This window comes from Parasteatoda tepidariorum, chromosome 5 (assembly GCF_043381705.1).
Source record: "Parasteatoda tepidariorum isolate YZ-2023 chromosome 5, CAS_Ptep_4.0, whole genome shotgun sequence".
NCBI lineage: Eukaryota > Metazoa > Arthropoda > Arachnida > Araneae > Theridiidae > Parasteatoda > Parasteatoda tepidariorum.
This window is the reverse complement of record NC_092208.1, coordinates 79,275,000-79,296,642: the sequence shown is the minus strand read 5'-3', so window position 1 is coordinate 79,296,642 and position 21,643 is coordinate 79,275,000. Positions and strand designations below refer to the sequence as shown.

The window sequence follows — 21,643 nt, the reverse complement described above, 5'->3', positions numbered from 1 at the left end:
CAAACAATGAAAACTTTTTCCATTTATTAAAATTGTATGAACATCAATAAGTATAAAGAAGAAAATATAGAGTTTTATTACTTTCCAAAAAATAACAGTTAACTGTTATTAATTCAAACTTGAATGCATAGAACTAACAGAAATTCATAGTGTTAAAAAATAACTATTAACAATGTAAATTTGAAATAAATGAAATCAAAATGTTTAGCACAAATTTGAATTTATCATAAAATCTATATTTAATTGAAAAAATTTGTCCTTGTTAATTGACTTACATCTAGTTTGTTTATTTTTGGCCAAAAAGTTTCTAATTGTTTATGGTTTTTGTTTTTAATGTAAATTGAAAGAGTGTAATAAACAGTATTGCATATTCTATAGCCAATTCTTGGGTGTCTCAGGCATTTCATAGGCTTTTAACTTATTGTTTTACTTTATTCCATTTTTAATGTTTTTTCTTTAATGATTTTATGTTACTCATTAATTGTCATTCATCTTTTCTACTGGGGCTTGATTCTATGCTTTCAAGGGGTTTTTTTATCACTATCAACTTTTTAATATTTCTTTTTATCGGTTTTACTTGCATTTTTCCATTACGATGTAATCTCAGTAATTTTAACTCTTTTTGTGTTCGATTTTAATACATTGTGTTTTTATTGTGTTTGATTTTACTACTATGGTCTTTGGTTAAAAAATGTGATTTTACTACTATGGTTAAAAAATGTCTTTTGACTGTCTGTTTGCCCCTTTGGGTGTTTATGTAACTTTTTTTTCTAATTATTGTACAATTTCTGTTTGACGTAAACCCTACACAAATAGGGTGGGTCGTGTCAATATTCAATAGCCAAGTCATCTTACATTTTTATGTTTTCGTCTATTCACCTGAGAATATTCATATTTTTTTTCAGGTTAAGGTTATTTTTTTCTAATTTATGTTTCATGTACATGTTCAATATTCAATACTGTAACTATGCAGTTTTAAATATTCATCTCAGGAACAATAAGCTTATGATTATTTAGAGGTATGTACTTCTCCATTAAAAAAATGGAAGTGTTTTTCAACTTTGGAGGAAGGTGACACGTTGCATCATAATTGCAACTAAATTGTTATGTCCACCATGCAAAACAGTACACTAGACATTGGAAAAATTTTCTAAATTCCATTACACATCAAAATTTGAATAAATAATTGGGATTCATGAAAAATTTCAGGGAAATTTTTGTTCATTCGAATTGGCCAAGTCAAAGTATTCCTAAGAAAAGAGTTTATGGCATTGACATTTCAGTTGGTAATTCAATATATAAAAACTTGCTTGAAACTTACATCTACAAGCTACCTTTGCATCCCCTATTAAATTATCTGGACACACGCACTGATAACTTCCATCACTGTTAATACATTTAGCATTGGTACCACAAGGGAATCGTCCAAACAGACATTCATTTATATCTGAAAAAACATACAAATAAGTAGCAGTTAAAAATCAAAGCTTACTAATTTTTGTTTCAAATAAGTCATTCCTATAAAAATAAATGATTCCTAAAGATGAACATACCTCTACAGTGACTTTCTGAGGCAGATGATATTTTTTCATATCCTTGCCTACATTCACATTTATAGTTGCCAATGATATTCTTACAAACAGCATTACGGCCACAAATATTTGGTGTTCGGCATTCATCAATATCTGAAAGCAAAAATTAAAGCATTTAAAATTTTTTCCATACCTGAGATTTTTTATAGACTGCTTACAAAATAGATAAAATTTTATGAATTAAAATGCTGTCCTTAAGTTAAAAAAAGTAAAATTAATGTTTAAGAATTCAATGTGTTTTTATTAAAGGTGATTACTAATATTACATAAATATTAATGTTTCAATCAACTTTAAAAACATTTTTAAAATTATATTTTATGAATTTTTAAGGGAGGACTGCTGAACCAAATTAATCAAGTGGCAGAAAATATTATAATTAATGTATTACATAACAATGGCATTTTGCTTGCTAAAAAAAGTATGGTAACACTATAGTTAAAGTATAGTGGGCAATAAAATTAATTTAAAAAAATTTGAAGAGAGGGAGAGTATGATATGTCAAAAAATGCAAATAATAGTAATCATAAAAAAAAAATATTTATCTTATAATAGAAAGATTGGATTCAAAACATAAAGCTCATCATTTATAACAAAAAAAGATTTAAGCATGTTCACTTTGTATAGTATTTAATATATATATATTCAATAAATAAAAAATACCCACCAACACATTCACTTCCTGAGACTTGAAAGCCAGATTTACATTGGCATCTATTACGAAGACATTGGGCATTATCTGTGCAGTCATAATTTCCTTGACAATGGACATCAACTTTAACTGTAATGAAAAAATGTGATTAAAAATAATGACATTACATAATACTACATTACATACATTTACATAATAAATCATCACTGGTACCAGAGCACCAGTCCAGGAGGTGCACTCAACATTCGGTGCAACCGCAAGGACCAGACTGCACTTACCAGGCTTATCAGCGGCCACCTTAAGTCCCTTTCTTTTGAGGGTAGTATTAAAATCTACCCTAACTGCCCCAGGTGCCACAACATGCAGGCTTCCCCCCAACATATACTGGACTGTCTAGGTCTGGACAAAAGGGACATTCTTAATAACACACTTATGGTGGCCGACTTCCACCGGGTGATGAATTTCATGGACATAGTTTAGCCCTGCTAATTTTGGGGATAAGGAAGAGAAGAGAAAGAGAGACATAATAAATAAATCTTACTTAATTTCCTTTATGTTTAATGTGGTTACAAAAACTAAATTTTTTTCATTAAAAAAATAAAAAGTTCACTTGTAAATTTTATAGCTGTAATTGCTACAATTTGACCACAAACTGGCAGACATAGAGAAAGATGAATTTTTAATTTCACTATAGAGATGAGTAAGTTTAAATTATTTGATTAGTATTATTTTATTAATTTCAATTTCAATCTATCATCTGAAACTGATGTTTTTCTATATTTAAAAGAGTTATAGTACCTCTTGAGCATCCTTCTCTTGCATTTCCATCATAGCCTTCAAAACATTTACATTCAAAGTTGCCTGGAAGATTTCTACATATGGCATTGTCTGCACATGGGTTTTGTAAGCATTCATCAATATCTATAAAAAATTATATCATTTGTAGAAAAAATAATGAACACATTTGAAAAAATATAACTGAAAAAACAAAGATATGTATGAAGAAAGTAAAGATATGTAGTAGTAAGAAGCAGAATAAAACCTGTTTATTTTCCCTTATTTTGAGATAAAAAATAATAATATGAAATCATTTATAACCAAATTTGATAATTTCTAGAATTTACTTAATCTAAAGCTTTACTTTTAAATGAAAATGGTAGTTGTATTCTAAACATACTAACAAGATGAAAAATGTAACTCAAAACAACACTTTCATTCTTTATCACATTTAATTTTTACATATCTTCCTAGAAAACTCTTTTTTTAAAAAAAATGATGAGTTCTCTTTAAGATCTGTAAATATTAAGGAATAAGATTTGAAATATTAAAACATTAGGCACATATATAAATGCAATAAATAATTTATAGTGTTTTAATATTGATTACATTAGTGTATTTGCCTAAAATATTAAAAAAAAATATCATAAAATTTCAGCACATTAAATGCCAAAATATGATAAATTATAATTAAAATTCTATTAAAAAATTAAAAATTGTAAAAGTAATTTAGAAATTTAATAATAAGTTGTATTTCTTACAGAGCTTCAGTTGAATACCTTAATAGTACAAATTTCTTGAAATGTAAACACTTAAAATTGTAACTTTCATAATTTTAATTTAGAGATATTAAGTGATTTTTAATGATTTAAAATGTTCTTTTAAGATACCTGAACATCCTTGAATTGGATTTCCAGTATATCCTTCAAGGCAGCTACATGTATAAGAACCAATATTATTGAAACATTGAGCATTTCTGCCGCAAGCACCTGGTCGCAGACATTCATCTTCATCTATATAAAAAAAAATATCATATTTACTCATTTTTTGCTTAAAATTAACAATAAAACATTGAAGAATTCAAATATTTTTAATATAATGAATACAAACCATGGCATCCAGCTGATAGATACGGATCCCCAGTATGACCCACTTTACATCGGCATGTATAACTTCCGGGCGTGTTGGTACATTCTGCATTGACACTGCATGCATGAGGGCATTCATTAATATCTGAGAAAAAAACAAATTATTAGAATATTTCATACATATTAAAATAAAACATTCATATCATACATTCAAGCAAATTTACTATTCATATACTTCAAACAGTTTATAAAACATTGTTCAATATAAAAACGAAAGCAATCTAAAGTACTGTAACATTATAAATAAATTGATTTAGAATGGAATAACTTAAATTGCAGACATAGAACTGCGAAAACAAAAGCTTAAAGAGATGCATGAATTAGATTTATTTATTTTTAAAATGAGTAACACATTTTTGAAGAGCTTACCTTTATTTCATAAAAGAATACTTAATAGAAAAAAGCTTCAAAAATATTTTGACTAATATGAAGTTAAAATTTCATCGTTAATTTAACAATCAATAGGAAACAAATTTGTATTGAAATTTGAATTTCCCTGTTTATTTAGATTATTGGCTATGCAATTAATTCTAAAGTTTTATGCTAAAGTAAAGTTTGCTTATAGCTTACTAAACAAAATTAAATTCACGATATTGGTACATTTCTACTAGCACAATGAAAGAGTGATCTGCATCTGCGTACATGGGAAGTTGTTTATTATTAATAAAATTGAGCATTCTCACTGCATGTGATTCGAATGTGCAATCGTGCCTTAATATAATATACGCATGCGCCAGCAGTTCATCGTACATGTAGTTTCTAAACGTTCACAAGCGCGTCAGGCGCAAGGGTTTGCAGCGTGAACGGTCCTTAAGCAGTTTTCATCCAGTCAAATTTTAATAATTTTGATTTTATTGCGGTATGATAAAGTGGCTCCTTCCACAATCCAAAGCAAATATTGAATGTATTTAAAAGTTTAGTTTCATGACCATTTGTAGTTTTACTTTAAAAATCTCTCAGTTAGGTATTGAAATTAAGATTAAGTTAAGTATTAAATTCCAAGTTCGATAATCCCCTCCGCAGAGGATCAAAATTGTGATGGCATGTCTTCGGATCATCCTCTGGGATGTTTCCCAGACCGTCGCCAATAGCCCATTGTGCAGCTCTAGTGCGACGTAAATTAACAACAACCAACCAACCAACCAAGTTCGATAAATAACAGGAATTTGCTTGAAATAAATTTACATAAGCAGAACACAAAAATATCCCACGGTCAGTTTACAACACATTTTTCTTTTAAATAATGAAGTATTTTTCCAGATTTGTAGTGATTCAGAGACTAGCATAAGAAACAAAGCAATCGATTTATATTCTCCTATTAATAATTAACAAATAATTTAATATATTTTTAGATTATTTCACTGATAAAAGGAGCAGTTTAAAGATATTACTTACCAACACAACCTGCTGTTGGGTTGCCTGTATAACCTTCAGGACATTGGCAATAATATCCTCCAACGGTATTGACACACTGCGCACCTTTCCCACATGGTGGTTTAGGACCCCAGCATTCATCCACGTCAACACATCCAGCTTCAGGTGTAGGATTACCTTGATATCCTCTAGGGCAACTGCAAGTAAATCCCCCTTTTGTGTTTGTGCACTGAGCTCCAGATCCACAAGGGTTTCGTCGACATTCATCCAAATCTGTGAAGAAATTACAAGACTTTTAATTTTCTGAGGAATTAAAACGCATAATTTTGTTTTTGAAACTACAATTTAATAAATTTTATAAATAAACTAATTAGTTTTGTTGTTGTTGTTGTTCTTATTGAGCATTTAGTTTTTCTCGTAAGAGACCCTTACTATTGCTGAAACAAAATCATATACGACTATATTGCACGGTTAGGATAGTAAAATTGTTTAAAAAATCTAGCAATTGCAACGTGGCCACTAAACCACAATTAAATGTACCACAATTAAATAAACCACAATTAAATGTGACACTAAACCACAATTAAATGTTTTTTTTTCAATGAAGAAGATACTTTTTTCATCCCTTTAAAAGAAATTCCAGTAATATTTTGCTTTTAGCATTTAAAACAATTACATTATAGATCATATTTAATAAGTAATTCAGTTTCTAAAATACAAGTGTCATTGTTGTACTTACCGTAACATTCTCTAAAAGGATCACCGTCATATCCTAGCGGGCAATAACATTTATAACTTCCAGGTATGTTTTCGCAGTGAGCTCCTTGACCACAAGCATGGGGATCCAAACATTCATCGATATCTTTGAAGAATAACATTAATTATTGTTATTGATCATTAAGGAATCGTAATTCTACATGAAATAAAATTTTATATACAGTTGTAATTCTATATATAAGTGTACAGTATAATTCTAAAATAAAAATTCGACCTCTTATGTATTTAATTTGTTTCTGAATGCAATTTATAAATCTGGGATAATGAAAGTATTTAATAATTCCTCAAAAAATTCCTTGTTGTATGCTAAAGTTTAAAATTACTAACCACTGGTAAATGTAATGGGAAAAAGTGAAGTTTTTTTTATTTGTTTTGAAATAAAATTTCTATAAGTATGAAATATTATTCGAATGTTAAAATAATTTATTTGCCGATTTCTTGTAATCGTATCTGTCGTAAATTTTGAAACTAATAGCCACTTTAATTTTTGACGTTTAATTAATTTTAAGTACAGATTTCAAGAAGTCATGCATTGCATTCACATAAATTAAATATTTTTAATAATAAGTAAAGGAATTAAAATTTTTTTTTTTTACTTATGTATATCAACTGTGTTTAATTTCGCTCCAGTGAATAAAACTAGTGACTAACCTTTAAATTCTTGAACATTAATCATCTTCCCGCAGTTCAAGCTTCTAGTAAAAAACTTTTTTTTTTTATATAATCATAATATTTCTCTGTTCTTCACGTCATTGTTTACTCTTAACTTCTAATTTATTCGTGGAAGAACAACTATATTCGTAGAGTTCGTTTTATATAAGAAATATTTACCTGTGCATGAGACTGTAGCGTTTCCTGTATATCCAGGTCCACACTTGCACACATAATGTCCGGGTAAATTGCAACACTCGGCATTTTCAACACAAATTGCAGCCAATGATGGAATTTCACATTCGTTGATATCTGTGGAACGAAATATTATTAAAATATTGTAAATGCACTGAAATATTTACTTCATACTACGACAAACTTGCTTTACTATCTTGCATTTTATTTTTTGATGGCTATAAATAAATAAAACCCAACTCTCTTCATATATACAAAAAACAAATATTTCTTTCCATTATAATTAGCAATAATTTTATTTATAATAACTTAGCTATAACTTTTAATAACTGCAGCATATTTAACTGCATTATTTATTTAAATGTCCAAAAAAATAATGTCTTGTTACAAGTGAATGTAGCCTTTTTTTCAGGTTTGCATGCTTGTAATAAAAATGGTGTTTGTGGAAAAAAAGGCTGCTCTGTAAGCATTGATTTTGCCACATATTTTCAGAAATCTTGTTGAAAAGAAGTTATTATTGTCTATTGTTAATATTGTCTAATAACTCTTTTTTATACGGTAAAATATTTGGTGGACTGGTAGAACGTTTATAACTTCGTTTTTATAAGGAAAGTTTGGATACTAAAAATTATGCTAATGATGGTCACTAGAAAGTAATGTACTGTGCTAATGAGGGGCCATTCAAATATTACGTAAGCATGTTTTTGATATTTTTTGATTTTTCTCCCCACCTTCCTTAGCAAAAATAAGCAGATAATAAAACCCCTCCCATGCTTACGCAAGAAAATCGTTGTACCTTTATGTTTTTTGCTTTAAATTTGATTTTTACTGTGGTGATATAATTTAAAAAATTTTAAGAATAAATACATATAAACGATGTAACTTCGTATAAAACGAAATTTAAGTTTTAAAATTTATTTTATTAAATTTTGTAACTTCTTGAAGAATTTATTTTCCAATTCTTTCGATCCCCAAATTTATTTTAAGTTTTTTTAAATTTGAAATTTTTAGTAGCATAATTTTTGTTTCAAATTTTTGTGTTATACTTTTGACATTAAAAAAAATTAAATAAAATAAATTTTGATGTCTTTCGTAAGCACTGTTCATACTTCCCTTCCCCCCGTCAGAAAGTAAGCAAATCACATTTCCCATTACTCTTTATGCTCTTACGTAATATTTGGACGGCCTCAAGTAAAGCTTCATTCTTTATCCTAATAATGTATATTAACGTTGATGAATAGAGAACACTGAGAATATAACAAATCTACGGTTTAATTAACCCTTAACAGCTATCTACAGGTCAAAATAACCTGGGTACACGATTAGGTGGAAAGTTATTAGGGATTACAACGAAATAAAAATTTTGCTTACAAATGCTAACTTTAAAATCGAGAAATAAGATTTAGCTAGAACGTAAAAAATAATTAACAAGTTATTCATGGTAATAAATCCGCATCATTATTTAGTTCAAGTTGGCAACAGACCCAATGCAGATCAAAATGAAGAGTCCCTCAGGTGAAACATTAAGAGAGGTTGTTAGAACTGATGTAAAAGCTGCAAGCAACGGAACATTAAATATTCTGCAGCAGGCACTTTCACCAATTTTCCTGAGGAAGATATGATATGGAAAACAGATTTAAACATCCCTTGGGGAGTAACAGCATGCCAAAAAAGGAATCTAAACTTCAAGTCGTGCTGTTTTTAACTGGTTCTTTGATAGCGAAACCGGATTATTTGACATTACGATCCTGGGTCCCTTTTTCTTTTGGTATGCATGCATCATCATCACGGTACCCTTTCTCTTGTTTATAAAGATCCACATTTTCGAACCATTAAAGAGAAGACGGGAATCTAAATGAACTGGTGTCTCTCGCGAAAGTAGTTTCAAAGCGACCTTCAAGCAAAACGTGTCAAGTGTTACATTTCTGATAACGAGAAATTTGGAAATAGCGCATCAGGTTGATTTTTTGAAGGGCGATATAAATATAACAAAAATCAAAATTTTCAATGTTTTAAAATGCTTAAATTTTTTTTGTCTGAAGCATATATGAAATTCTCAATAAGTAGTTAAAAATTATTTTTTCCCCTTTCATATTCAAAAATTTGTCAATAATTGGTTTTTCAAAAGTAAGTAAATTTCAATGTTATATAACCGCTTCTCTTATGTCTAAATAACTGAAATAAGTGCAAATGTGAGAAAACTATATTTTGGTAGATTTTACTTTTTACCCAAAAAAAGACACCGGTGTTTCATATTGCATTTTATAATTAAAATGTTAAGCATAATATTTTTTTCTTATTTTGACCTAAATCAATACAAAGTAATGAAAAGTATGAGTAATATATTTAATAAAAATTCTTCGTCAAAGGGTTAAAGAAGAACTTTCATTCAATTCATGATTTAGTAAAATATAAAAGATAGTTTTTTTTCCTTGGAAGAAATAAGTGTATATTATAATCCTTTTTATCCATTCTCCAAGTTTTTTAAGATTTGAAAAAGGCAAAGTACACGTAAAATTTTTTAAAATTTTTACGTATTAATTAATTACATAAATTAAATTTTTACGTGCTATTAAATTTTCCATGAATTTTTAAAGCTGATATTAGTCGAATCAGAAACACATTCAATAAACGTCTGAGTCACACTCAGAGTACGGACAAAATAAAATGCTAGAGTGATAGGTAATTATTTGTAAAATAAATGTAAAAACAAATTTTTGAAATATCTCAATGAATGCTGATATCAACCAAATCAGAAATACATTAACACATTCATTAAACAGTTGAATTCAAATCAGAATATGGACAGAATTAAGTAACAAGTTTTTTGTTAAACTAATATGCTAAATACCAACTGTCAAAATTATCTAAAATAAGAAAATAACAATTTAAAAAAAGAAATCCATTTATTCCATGATCCAAAAATCAGATTGGAATAAGAAATCGGTCAGTTTATTGAAGAAAAATATCACACATATTTTTTTCTTAAACTCTTAATTAAGAAGGTAGCAGCTACACCTTGAATAAGCAAAGGCGACAAGGGAGAAAAAAAAGAAAGAAGAGATATTATTTCTTTTCTAGTTAAAATAAACTCTTGAAGAAAAGTCATTGCAACAATCGCAATAATAATTCCCTCGAAGATACAAGAATACCTACACACTATTATTTCATTCCCCAACCAATTTACTTGCATGTAGACCAAGGTCCTGCATTTTCAAAGAGGTCATGCACACACAAACTCTTTTTCTACCTGTGCAAGGGTACTTGTTTACCTCAAAAGGTGTGAATGTGGCGAAGAGGCCAGAGCGGGCCAATTTGAAGCAACAAAAGATCTATTCACGTAAAAAGCGCATTTGTTTCGCTATTTGGAGAGATGTATATGAATGAGGAAGAGCATGGCAAGGAAGTTTGAGGCTATTTTAATTTTTATAGCTTGAAGTTCAGTGGTTCTTGACCAGTTTTCCGTTGAACCACGCTCTGGCGCTCCGTGGAATTAATAATTATTTCGAAATCATATCAGCAAAAAATAAATAAATAAATAAAATGAAAATATGGCTTACATAATCATCCTGTACAAATATTTTAAAGGAATATTTAGGGTTGTGGACAGAGAGCTTTTATTAATCTCTAGTACCCGACCTTCAACCTCGCTTGAACAAAGTATATATAATTAATGATTAGTTGTAAGTTAGCAAAGAAAGTACCACGCCACAAATGTTTTTTTTTCTTCTTCTTTCCACGAGACTCGTCTTCTTTTTTTTTCTGACTAAACATTTTTTTTTGTAAAGTCTTTCAAATGAAAATAATAAGAAAAAAAAATTTAAAAAAAAAAGACGAAGATTAAAAAATTGAGAATTAGAAGAGAAGGCATTTTCGTAACGTAAATGTTTTTAAATGCAAAAATATTGCATATTTGTTCTTTTTTTTTCTTTTTTTTTATCACTCTCACTCTTTACTTTAAAAAACTGAAAAATATTTTTATGATAATTTGTATAATCGATAAGTTAGTACATCTTAGAGAATTACATTTCGATTGACGTTGAAGAGCTTAGTACTCGAATTTGATTGAACTTTTTGGATTATTGATTTGGTTAGTTTTTATCCATTTTTTAGAATAAATCTAAGCACAGTTAGCAACCTTTCATAAATACAAAAGAGCACAGTTCATAGATGCAAAAGTATTGTATATTTGACTTTTTTTTCTTCGCTTTTATCACACTTTCTTTTCAATTCTTTTCTTAAAAAGGAAAAAAAAATGATTATTATGATAATTTTTATACTTGAAATAGTTAGTACATCTAAGAATTTTATTTTTATCGAGATTGAGTGAACTCAAATTTAAATGAACGTTTTTGGATCACTAAATTGGGTAGTTTTTATCCATTTTTTCAGAACTAAGTTAGGTACAGTTAGCAAACAATAATTTTTTAAAACGCAAACAGCATATTAAACTTACCATGGCATTCGAATCCATCTCCTTCATATCCAGGAAAACAAGAACAATAAAAGCTTCCCATCGTATTCGTACAGTGTGAAAACACATCGCAAGGTCGGTATTTACATTCGTTTTCATCTGAAACAAAATAATTATTTCATTTTATTACAATCCCGACAAAAGTAAATTGTAAAATATTTAAGCTTTAAACGAAATAATTTAATTTAGCGACAATCCTAATTTAGTAATTGTAAGTATGAAATTTTGTGTGAATAGAAAATAATATAATTTGATGGTGTATGAATACAAGGGTATAGTTTCACTTTTTTTTATTTAGTATTGGCGGTCAATTTTCTAAAAATGAATTATTAGTTCACAGGAATTGATTTTCGACATAAATTGGATTCAGTGCCTTAACTACTGAGTCAATTTGAATTTCTCAAATAATTAATGCAAAAATATTAGGGTTAATGGTAAATAAATGGAATAAGATTCATTAGTTAAAGGTATATTTGTTGATAATTCATAAAATGATATATTTTCAGATATATTTGTTATTTTTCTCCAAAATTGCAGATCCCTGTAATGTTCTGAAGCAACAAATAATTCCACATGAAAGGTTAAAAAAGTTTTAATGTCTATTGATCTTGTATCTTCAGAACATAGAAAGTTATTTTACTATTAATTTAGGGCATTGAGAAAATGGAAAAAAGGCAAAAATGAAACAATTTCAATTATTGTGCTAAATTTCAATTACTGTAAATACTGTACGCAATTACAATTAATATTTACAAACTAATTGTAACTGCGAACAGTTTTGATGCAATGGCATGCCTATAAAATTTTGCACTGGGAATTAATAATTACAAAAAAAAAAAAAAAAAAAAAAAAAAAAAAAAAAAAAAAAAAAAAAACAATTATAATTTACTGTTATGCATTTCAGACGAATTTTCCTCCTTTAATAATTTAATGATTAAGAAAAAGTTCAATTTTTTATTTCTTAATTACAAAAGAGTTTTAAGATTAAAAATATTAAAATGTTTAAAACAATTAATTTTAATTATTAATATGCATTTTAAATCTATATTATCATAGTGATTAGAATTAACTAATGAAATTAATTCGAAAGATTAACAATTTAAAAATATGCTTTTATTAGGCGTAAGAAAAATGGTAGAAGAAGTTAAACTTACCTGGCATTTCACAGCCTTTTCCTCCAAAGCCATCGTTACAGTAACAGAGATTGTCCAGACAAACTCCATTAATACAACGAGGCATTTTCGGATGACAAAAATCTGAAAGGAAATTTTAAAGGTAAAAATTTGTTTTGAATTATAAAGATCAAAAAATCTTGTTAAAAATTTGTATTCAAAGGTGAAACAGAAAATAGCATATTTTACATTTATTTCTTTAAATGTTAAAAATTCAAGTAGGAATATGATTGAATTGAGTACTTAGATATTCAAAATTTTTTGAAGACGAAAATTGCCACCGAAGCATTAGGCCTAGCTCTGCATATCACTTAATGGAATTGAAAATTATGAGTAAAATAAAAGGAATTTTATAGAATAATCTTTTAACGAACTCAAAACGATCTACGAAACGATCTAAGGAAACATAAGTGAAAAGGGAGCACACTTACCCCTGTACCATTCTATTTAATGGTACAAACGGGCTTAAAGCAGGTAAAAAAGATTGGATTGTACCGAAACGGTTTTGTCAAATATTTGAGATTTTCCGTTTTGTCAAATATTACGTGACTTTAGACACAAATAATTTTCAAAAATGGAATAAATTTCTGAAAGTGCATTAGCATGACAGTACCTTTTGAAGACATTGAGAGTTTATTTTTTTTATTAAATAAATTTAAAAATCTTTTTTCAAAATTTTATTTATTTATATCTTTTTACTCTAAAAAATGCAGAGCATTACTAAACTTAACGCGAAACGAGTTCTTTCAATAAAAAAAAAAAATTCTTTTGTATTTTATTTCATAAATAAAAAATAATTAGATATATTAAAATAAGCTTACACATATTTAATCACTGCATTTCTTTTAAAAAGAAATATTTTACTAAGCACAGCAATATTTTCAACCCCCAGAAAAACTTCCTCTCTATAACACTTAGGCTGTTTTTCAAAAATTTCACACGCTTCATCAAATTACGGCATAAAAGATTGATAGCCGACTCTACTGGCTGCGAAAAAAAAAAGAGTCATAATGTGCGAAAAGAAAATATATCTCTATTGTCCTTAAGATATCAAGCAATGAGAGAGTGAATTACAGGTTTAAGAAGGTAAGGCAAAGGAAGTATTGAAAAAAAAAAAATAGTTTTCCAGCTTCTGGGTTTACGCTCCGTTATCTTTAAATTCTTAAAAAAAAATTTTAACGAGGAAGAGATATACCAAAATGGCCACCCACATAGTAGTTTAAATAAGAAATGAAAAAAGACAGTAATTGCCTGTTCTTTTGTAACAAATGCACTTGATAAAAACGATGAGTAAAGGCATTACCGCTATGTATTGTCTATATGAAGACATCATTTTCCCTAGCCAGTCGTCGGATTTTTTTTTAAATTGTTATTTTTTTTTAGAATAATTTTACTCCTTAGAACATTTTTTTTACTGTTTGGGAAAGGATTAAGCGCCAATCTGGCGACGTACTTTTTCAAGAGCATTCCTTCCTCTACAATGATCATGCAACGGTGGGTTCTGAACCACATAATTAAATAACACCACGAAATCGGGGAAGAAAAAAATAACATCTGAAGAGGTATATTGTTTTTCTTAGTTTTCCCTTTCATCTACTGGCACTATTCTATTCCACTTACAACACGTTCTGGACCTTAATGACGAGTTGGTCGCGAAAGGGCGTAGTGATTATGATTTAAAAAAAAAGAATATCACGATTTCAAGTGGGGATACCCCATATGTAACTTCAACTCCATCAATAAATGTTGGACGAGGGAGTTGTTATCGCAGAGATCACTGTATTTCGAGCCTTTGTTGGGGGAAAACAATCATCATGTACAAACGCTTTTAATGAGCACTTAGCAGCATTGAAGGTGGTGGTCAGGCATCGCCACAAAAGCTTTTATTGATCTTTTACACCCGACCTTCAACTTTGTTCAAACCAAGTATACATTACTAATGAATAGTTTTAAGGTTTAACTTGAGTTACATTCAGCAAAGGAAGTATCAAGCCGCAAACGATATTTGTTCTTGCCATTCTTTTTTACGTGACTCGTCTCTTCGTTCTCTCTTGTCACTTTTTTTTTTAGAAATTCTTTCAACGAATAGTAAGAAGAAGAAAAAGAAGATGATGACGAAGATGTAGAAGAAGATGAAGAAAAAGAAGAAGAAGAAGTAGACGATGATGAAGAGGTAGAAGAAGAGGAAGAAGTGAAGGAGGAGAAGAAGTAGAAGCAATAGAAGAAATAGTGGAAGAAGCAGAAATAGAAGAAGGAGAAAAGTAATAATTGAATAGTAAAAATAATAAAAATAAGAGTAAGAAAATAAGAATGTAGGAAAATAAGAAGAGAACACATATCTAATTGTTTAAAGATATCAGAGATAAATGTATCTACAGTATCAGATGTATTACATATTTATTATATTTTTTCTCTCAACACGTTTTTTTATTAGTCTTCCAAGAAAGAATGAGAAAAATATGAAGTACAATAAGAAGAATAAAAAATGAAAATAAAATAAAAACAAGAAAAAATGAAATTTGTTATGGAAATTGTTTTTATACACCGGAGATTAGTTACATATGCAAATATATTTATTCCTTCTTCATTCTTTTACTACGATCAGTCACCTTTTTTTTTGTCTTGTCGCTTCTTTTAAAGACTATCAAAGAATAACAAAGAAAATAAGAATAATGACCAGAAATACCAGAGTAATAAGGCATACTAGAATAATATAAATGTTTTCGGATATGGAAGACACACTCAGAATTTTTCTGCAAATGGGTTTGTTTATTGAGAAAAGTTTTCAACGAAAAAAAGGTGAACATTAGGTCTGGAGATCCTTGTTTGTTGATTGAATTAGATTTAAAAACACAGAGATCTGGATACGGTTCTACTACTTTCGGAAATAAAAGTCAAAGGATCTACAAACCAAACTGAGAAAGTTGAAGGGACAAAAAAAAAATCAGAATACCGCCCACAAAATTTTAGATCACTTATTTATGTAAAGAAGGCAAATCCGTTTCGCTTCTCGGTTGCATGACTACATCCATGACCGTGCCAGGGACTCCCTTTTTGAGGGGGAGGGAATGAAATTACAGTCTCAATAGTTTATAAATTTCTCACTAAGGAAAATATTTTTTTAAATCTGCTTAATATCTGGAAAAAGGCTTTTTTTTGCCTTCAATATTTTGATGAATTTAAATAAACGAAGATTCATGAAAATTTTCTGTATCTGTCTGAAATATTGAGGAGGAATTTCAGAGATTTCTAATTATTGAGGGGGGCATGTGCTCCACGCCAACAACACTCATGGCGACATCAAGACTACAAACTATAAATACATTTAAAAATGTTAAAAAAAACTATTTTAATGCCAGATTTATTTCTTTATAAGATTTGCCTTTTTAATATTAACACTTAGTTTTTGTTTTATTACGCATTCACCGAAAGTATCCCGAAGCTTTACAATTACCATAGAAAACGGTCATTATACCGGTTCATGGTTTCAGCCTTATGTTTTCATTTTAAAATGTCCTTGAGAATGGTATTTCGAAAATAAAACAGACATCAAAGATCGATATCTTGTAACACCACCCATTAAAATGCTGTTGGAAGAAACAGGAAGTCTTATGCCTAAACGTGAAGGGTAAATTGAGCGCAATTAGCGAATGCTAATAATATCAATTCACATTATTCCGTTTCGCAAAACAATGCGTACGAATGACGGGCAATGATCTCTTTTAAGCGTACTGATTCAAAAAGAACTTCTGCTTTATCATCTCAAAGTGACAAAGAGGCGAGGCTCCTATCAGTTGATGCGATCGAACAACGGAACAGATGGCTGTAAACAATAAAGAACTTACTTCGATCTGTGCATTTGAGTTCGTTGGCTACCTCGTCTGAGCCGAGGAAGCACTGTGGGACTCCATCGCAGATCTTCGAGAGTTCGAACAATTGCAAAATGTCGACCGATTCGTTAACTTGGCAACCGAAGAATCCATCCTCCAAATTGAGGACGAAGATTTCTCTTTGTACGTAAGGACTAGGCCAGTTCGGTCTGTATTGAGCGTGTATCTGCAAAAGGAAAGAAAACGATTTCAGTGTTGGAGATTTGACAAGAACATTCAATATTTACAACAAACTTGTTACATAATTTTGGAATAATTGACATCGTACATAAGAAAATAGAAATGCATAATTAGAGATTAATATTTACTTAGTTAAAATGTGAATACTCTTCAAGGATTCGATAAAAAATTAAATTGAGTATAATTTGAAGTCGAACATTTAAACTATCGATTCCACAACTCTGATTTTTACTAAACTTTTAAATTATGTATAGGTTTCTCTGCTACTGTTCTGCATTTAATGCATTTATTTTTATCCGTTTTTAGTATCACTTGTTGGCATCAGAATGGGGATCCACTCAAATGAATGGGGATCCACGCATCGTCACCTCTCTAATGTTTCCTTCCACACTTTCTTTTTCATTCGGATTTTCCCGAAAGAAATTTAATGATAACGATTTAAAAAAAAGTACTTTGATACGCCAAAAATTGTGCACCAAATTTTTTTTATTACTTTTTGTTATTTTAGTTTTAATTGTTTTTATGTCTAATTTGATTTTATCGTATATATTTTTGTATGAGATGTTATAGTTTATTGTACTAAGAAATAAAAAAAAAGGCCTTTAAATGCTTCAAACGATTCAGGGGGAAAACGTAGACCAGTGATTTCCAATTTTTTTTTCTTCCCCGGCTGTGGAACTTTAAATAATAGACTTTCTTTTTGCTGAACCCCGAGACTTAATGAATAAATTTCATTTGTAATTGTGAGCATCTAAATTAACGTATGACTATTACTTTGAAAATATTTAATGATTTGAATTTTATTAATAATTCTGATAATATTTAGTATGTAAATGAAAAAAATTTTTTTTTCATCATATCGTTTTATCAATAGTCTTTAAATTGGGTTTTATATCCGATAGTTGAATTCACAGGCTTAGAGCGGTGTCTAGTCTTGTCCTCATTTTAATTTCAATTCATACATGAACTGAAAATAAAGAGTTAAAATATGGTTTCCATAAAAAAAAAGAAAAAAAAACTTTGAGAATGGCAATCAGAGACACATACTTCTTCATTGTTGAAAAATTCATTTGTTCATTTTGCTGTTGTTGTTGTTTTGTTGTTCAAAACAATGTTTATTTAAATAAACATTGTTTTGAAATTTCTTTCTTCACAAGCATTTCAATTAAATAATTACATAAAAAATAATGGAAATTTTAAATAACAAATGGATAATTAATTGAATATAAATTCAGTTGCAGATTTCGACAAATCATAATTGGTTAAGAAAATTTCCTAACTCTCAGAACCCCTGTGACCCTCTCACGGAACCCTAGGGTTTCGTGAAACACCATTTAAGAACCACTGACGTAGGCTATACCACTATCTCGTATCTCAATAGACGGCGCAGGTAACAAAAATATAAGAAAGTGGGAAAGATTGTTTTTAAAAACCAATAACATACCGTCCCTGAATCCACGTCAAGCTTACACCATTTTTTCTGGGAAAATTTTGAATCCTACTCTTAAGAACACTGTTCTGAGTTGTATTTATAATTTTCATGTCATAAGTTCTGGCTTCAGTAAATATTCACCCATATATTTCCTATTGATTGAAATTTTCTGATAACATGACAATACTGTTTTGAGTTGGATTGTTAACTTATAACTTAGTTTATTTATAAACTTTTACTTACGTTTAATAAAATTTCATCCTAAAACTATGCATTTTATATTTTAATCACCAAAGTTGCTCATGAATATTTTTCAAAATTTTTTAAACGGTTCCTTTATGTTTGTTTTATTTTATTGATTACATTTCCATTAAAATTTTTTCCACGTTCTTAAATTCATTGTTGTTTTCTATCCTAGGGTAATAAAGGCCTCCAAACTCTTGCCACGGAACTAGGGATAGAAATACAGCAGACATAGTCGCAGCAGTATAGTCTATGGCAATCAATATATGTTACTATACTTTTCCCTTTGAACTTGTTAATCATTAAAATTAATCATCTTAAATTGCAATAAATTGTAAATTGCATACAGATAAATCACTAAAAATGAAAAAAAGAAATTACTTTTATGTTTTTAGAAATAAATATTTTGAACAATACACTTATTTTAGACTTTTGTAACCGCTTTTCTAAGTAGCACAAACCAAACCTTGAGTTCTGACTGTTGGCTTAAGGTACCTATTATTTAGAGGTAACTTGAACACCATGGAATTATTTTAAACATATACCATATAGAAAACTTTTATACAAATAAACAGAAAAATACAACAGTGCACTAAAATTTTACAACAATTAAATAGTCTCGAAAATAAGGGTTCTTGAATTGGAAAATGTCTCAGAATAAAAAGGCGATTTTATGTAAATCGGAATGTCAGCAAATGAATTTTGTTTAAATAGTTATCTTAGTATAACTTAATATATGTGTTGATAAGGCGAGTTAAATATATATATATATATATATATATATGCTTATTTCAACTTTAAAAAAATTCTTAGAAAAATAAAAGATATTTTTTGCCGATTTTACAACCGAATCTTTTCAGTCGTTTCCTGTGGAAAAAGTAAAAGTTCCTTTTTTTTATTCTTTTATTCACGGAACGTTGACCATCCTTGACTTTTAAACGAAGGGGCGCTGACGTTTCGGAACGTTTGTCCGTAGCTACTAATCACTGTAGCGTGCCCATTCCCAATCGAATATTGCAATGATGCGATTCAACATCGATATCTGATTCACTCGAATTCTAATTATTGTCATGTCAGGGATTTTGGTCCGACGCCTTTATGTATTGCATTGTGATCAGTATTGATGGAAGACAGATGAGGCTTCAAGGTTACACTGTTTAAAACTTCTCCGGAAAAAACGGTTAAATAACTATTTATTTAATTGTTATTTCACCATATTCAAACAAAACAGTCAAATAACCATAAATAAGATGGTATTCAAACTGTTAACTGTGTGGAAAATCGTTTATTAGCTGATTTTACCTAATACGGTTAAACAATTAGAGTTTTATCGCGCTCAACTATCAGAGAGGGCTTATGGCCGAGAGGGCTAATCTGTTAATGTCATTATAGACAGAACAGGGGTTCGAGTCTCAACGTTCATATCACATCATTTTACATGTTCATAAAGTTGCAAAAACAAGACTCTTTTTCACAAATTCGCAAAAATTTAAGTAGATTTTTCATAATTTTACAAAAAGAGTGGTTTTCTACGAAAAAAAAAATCTGAAATAACTCTTGTAAAACAAAAAAGAGTATGAGTTAACGAGTACTCAGTCATTACAAGGATTCGAACCGGGGAACCATTTCCATGATGAATAACTGTTTCTCATAGATCTAAATAACTGCAAATAAGTGCAATTTGGAAAATTTTTTCTTTGGAAATGAGCCGTGTTTGAAAGATTTTACCTTTAATGCAGAAAAAGACGCTAGTGTTTCATGCAGCATTTCATAACCATAAATAATTGAAATGTTAATTAAAATAATTTTCACTTATTTTGACTTTAATACAAGAAAAAGAAAAATGTAAGAAAAAATTTGTTTAATAATTCTGTGATAAAGACAAAAGTTAAGGTTTTATTTCTGAAAGTGTGGTGTTAAAGTTGTTTATTATTATTTATTTTTTTAAATGAAGCAGTACAGCAATGAGCTGTTCTATCAAAAATTATTCCATCCTTTTATTGCTCGCTTTTTATTGGGAAAAGAGCTCCGCGTTCACTTCATCATTTATTTACAGTATTCTTCATTTTTTTTTTTTTTTACTTTTTGAAAAAAATGAGTATTTTACTAGTTTTATGCAAAACATAGATGATAGAGCCCTCGCCTCAAAATAAAGTGTTCCGGGTTGAAATCCCAGCGATAGCTGGTCGATGCGAATTTCTCATGTGGCTCCCATCAACCACAGTGCTACGCAAAACATCTTCAGTGGTAGACGGATCATGGGTTAGAGTCTCTTTGCCATCAGGCTAACCGTGGTGTGCTTTCATGGTTTTCCTCTCTATGTAACACAAAGCGGGTTAGCTTCATCAAAATATCCTCCACGAAGGCAAACATCTCCCAATACTTGATCCAGGAGTTCCCTCGTCTTTTGGATAGGGTTCAAAATTACATGGCTACAGAGTTGAACATTAGTAGTCGTAAACCCGAAAAATTGGATCGGCTATTCAACGATGGTTATAAAATAAAATAAAAACATAGATGAATACTATGTATCATTACAAGAAAAAATAATAAAAATTTATCGACATGTTACTTGTTTTAAGAAACTGAAATGTATTTGTAAGCAAACTAATGTACATTTTTGAAAAAAAAAAGATAAATTAGAAAATTATTGAATCTGTTTTTTAAAAAAAGAGATTTGAAAGCAACAGCGGAGGAATATCAGGAAAAGGACAATTTGTGTGCTTTGGAGGAAGTTGTTTCAACCAATAAGATGAGAATAGAAACACTTCAAATTAGTTTACATATCACACTGAATCAGGATGTGTAAGTGTTGAAGAGTAGGAGTAAATGGAATTGAATTTCTGCCTACAATCATGTCGCCTTGCCTTTAAATATTTAACCTCCAACCAGAAAAGAAAAACATTATTTTTGTTTCAAAATATGATGAACCTCAAATAACCTGAACTGAATATCCTGAATGATAAATAACTTTAAATAGTTGAATCTTGTCCATATTAGAATACATTTGCATATTTTTTGATACTTAGTCATACAAACTTGTTTTATGTGATGATGCATCAACGAAGAACAAGAAGTATTGTTTTTA

The 21,643-nt window shown here is 29.3% G+C and overlaps 1 protein-coding gene across 1 annotated transcript in view; it reads right to left on the bottom strand.

Moving 5' to 3' along the window:
* Nucleotides 1-21,643, bottom strand: part of LOC107454206 (uncharacterized) — a 172,926-nt gene that overhangs the window by 74,307 nt on the left and 76,976 nt on the right. Inside the window, exons 3-14 of the mRNA XM_043042470.2 lie at nt 16,656-16,866; nt 12,793-12,894; nt 11,621-11,737; nt 7,150-7,281; nt 6,281-6,403; nt 5,563-5,814; nt 4,130-4,252; nt 3,910-4,032; nt 3,041-3,163; nt 2,258-2,371; nt 1,554-1,685; nt 1,322-1,447 (exon numbers count right to left, since the gene is read on the bottom strand). Coding sequence (XP_042898404.2) covers nt 1,322-1,447; nt 1,554-1,685; nt 2,258-2,371; nt 3,041-3,163; nt 3,910-4,032; nt 4,130-4,252; nt 5,563-5,814; nt 6,281-6,403; nt 7,150-7,281; nt 11,621-11,737; nt 12,793-12,894; nt 16,656-16,866 — 1,678 coding nt within the window. The remainder of the gene's footprint in view (nt 1-1,321; nt 1,448-1,553; nt 1,686-2,257; nt 2,372-3,040; nt 3,164-3,909; nt 4,033-4,129; nt 4,253-5,562; nt 5,815-6,280; nt 6,404-7,149; nt 7,282-11,620; nt 11,738-12,792; nt 12,895-16,655; nt 16,867-21,643) is intronic.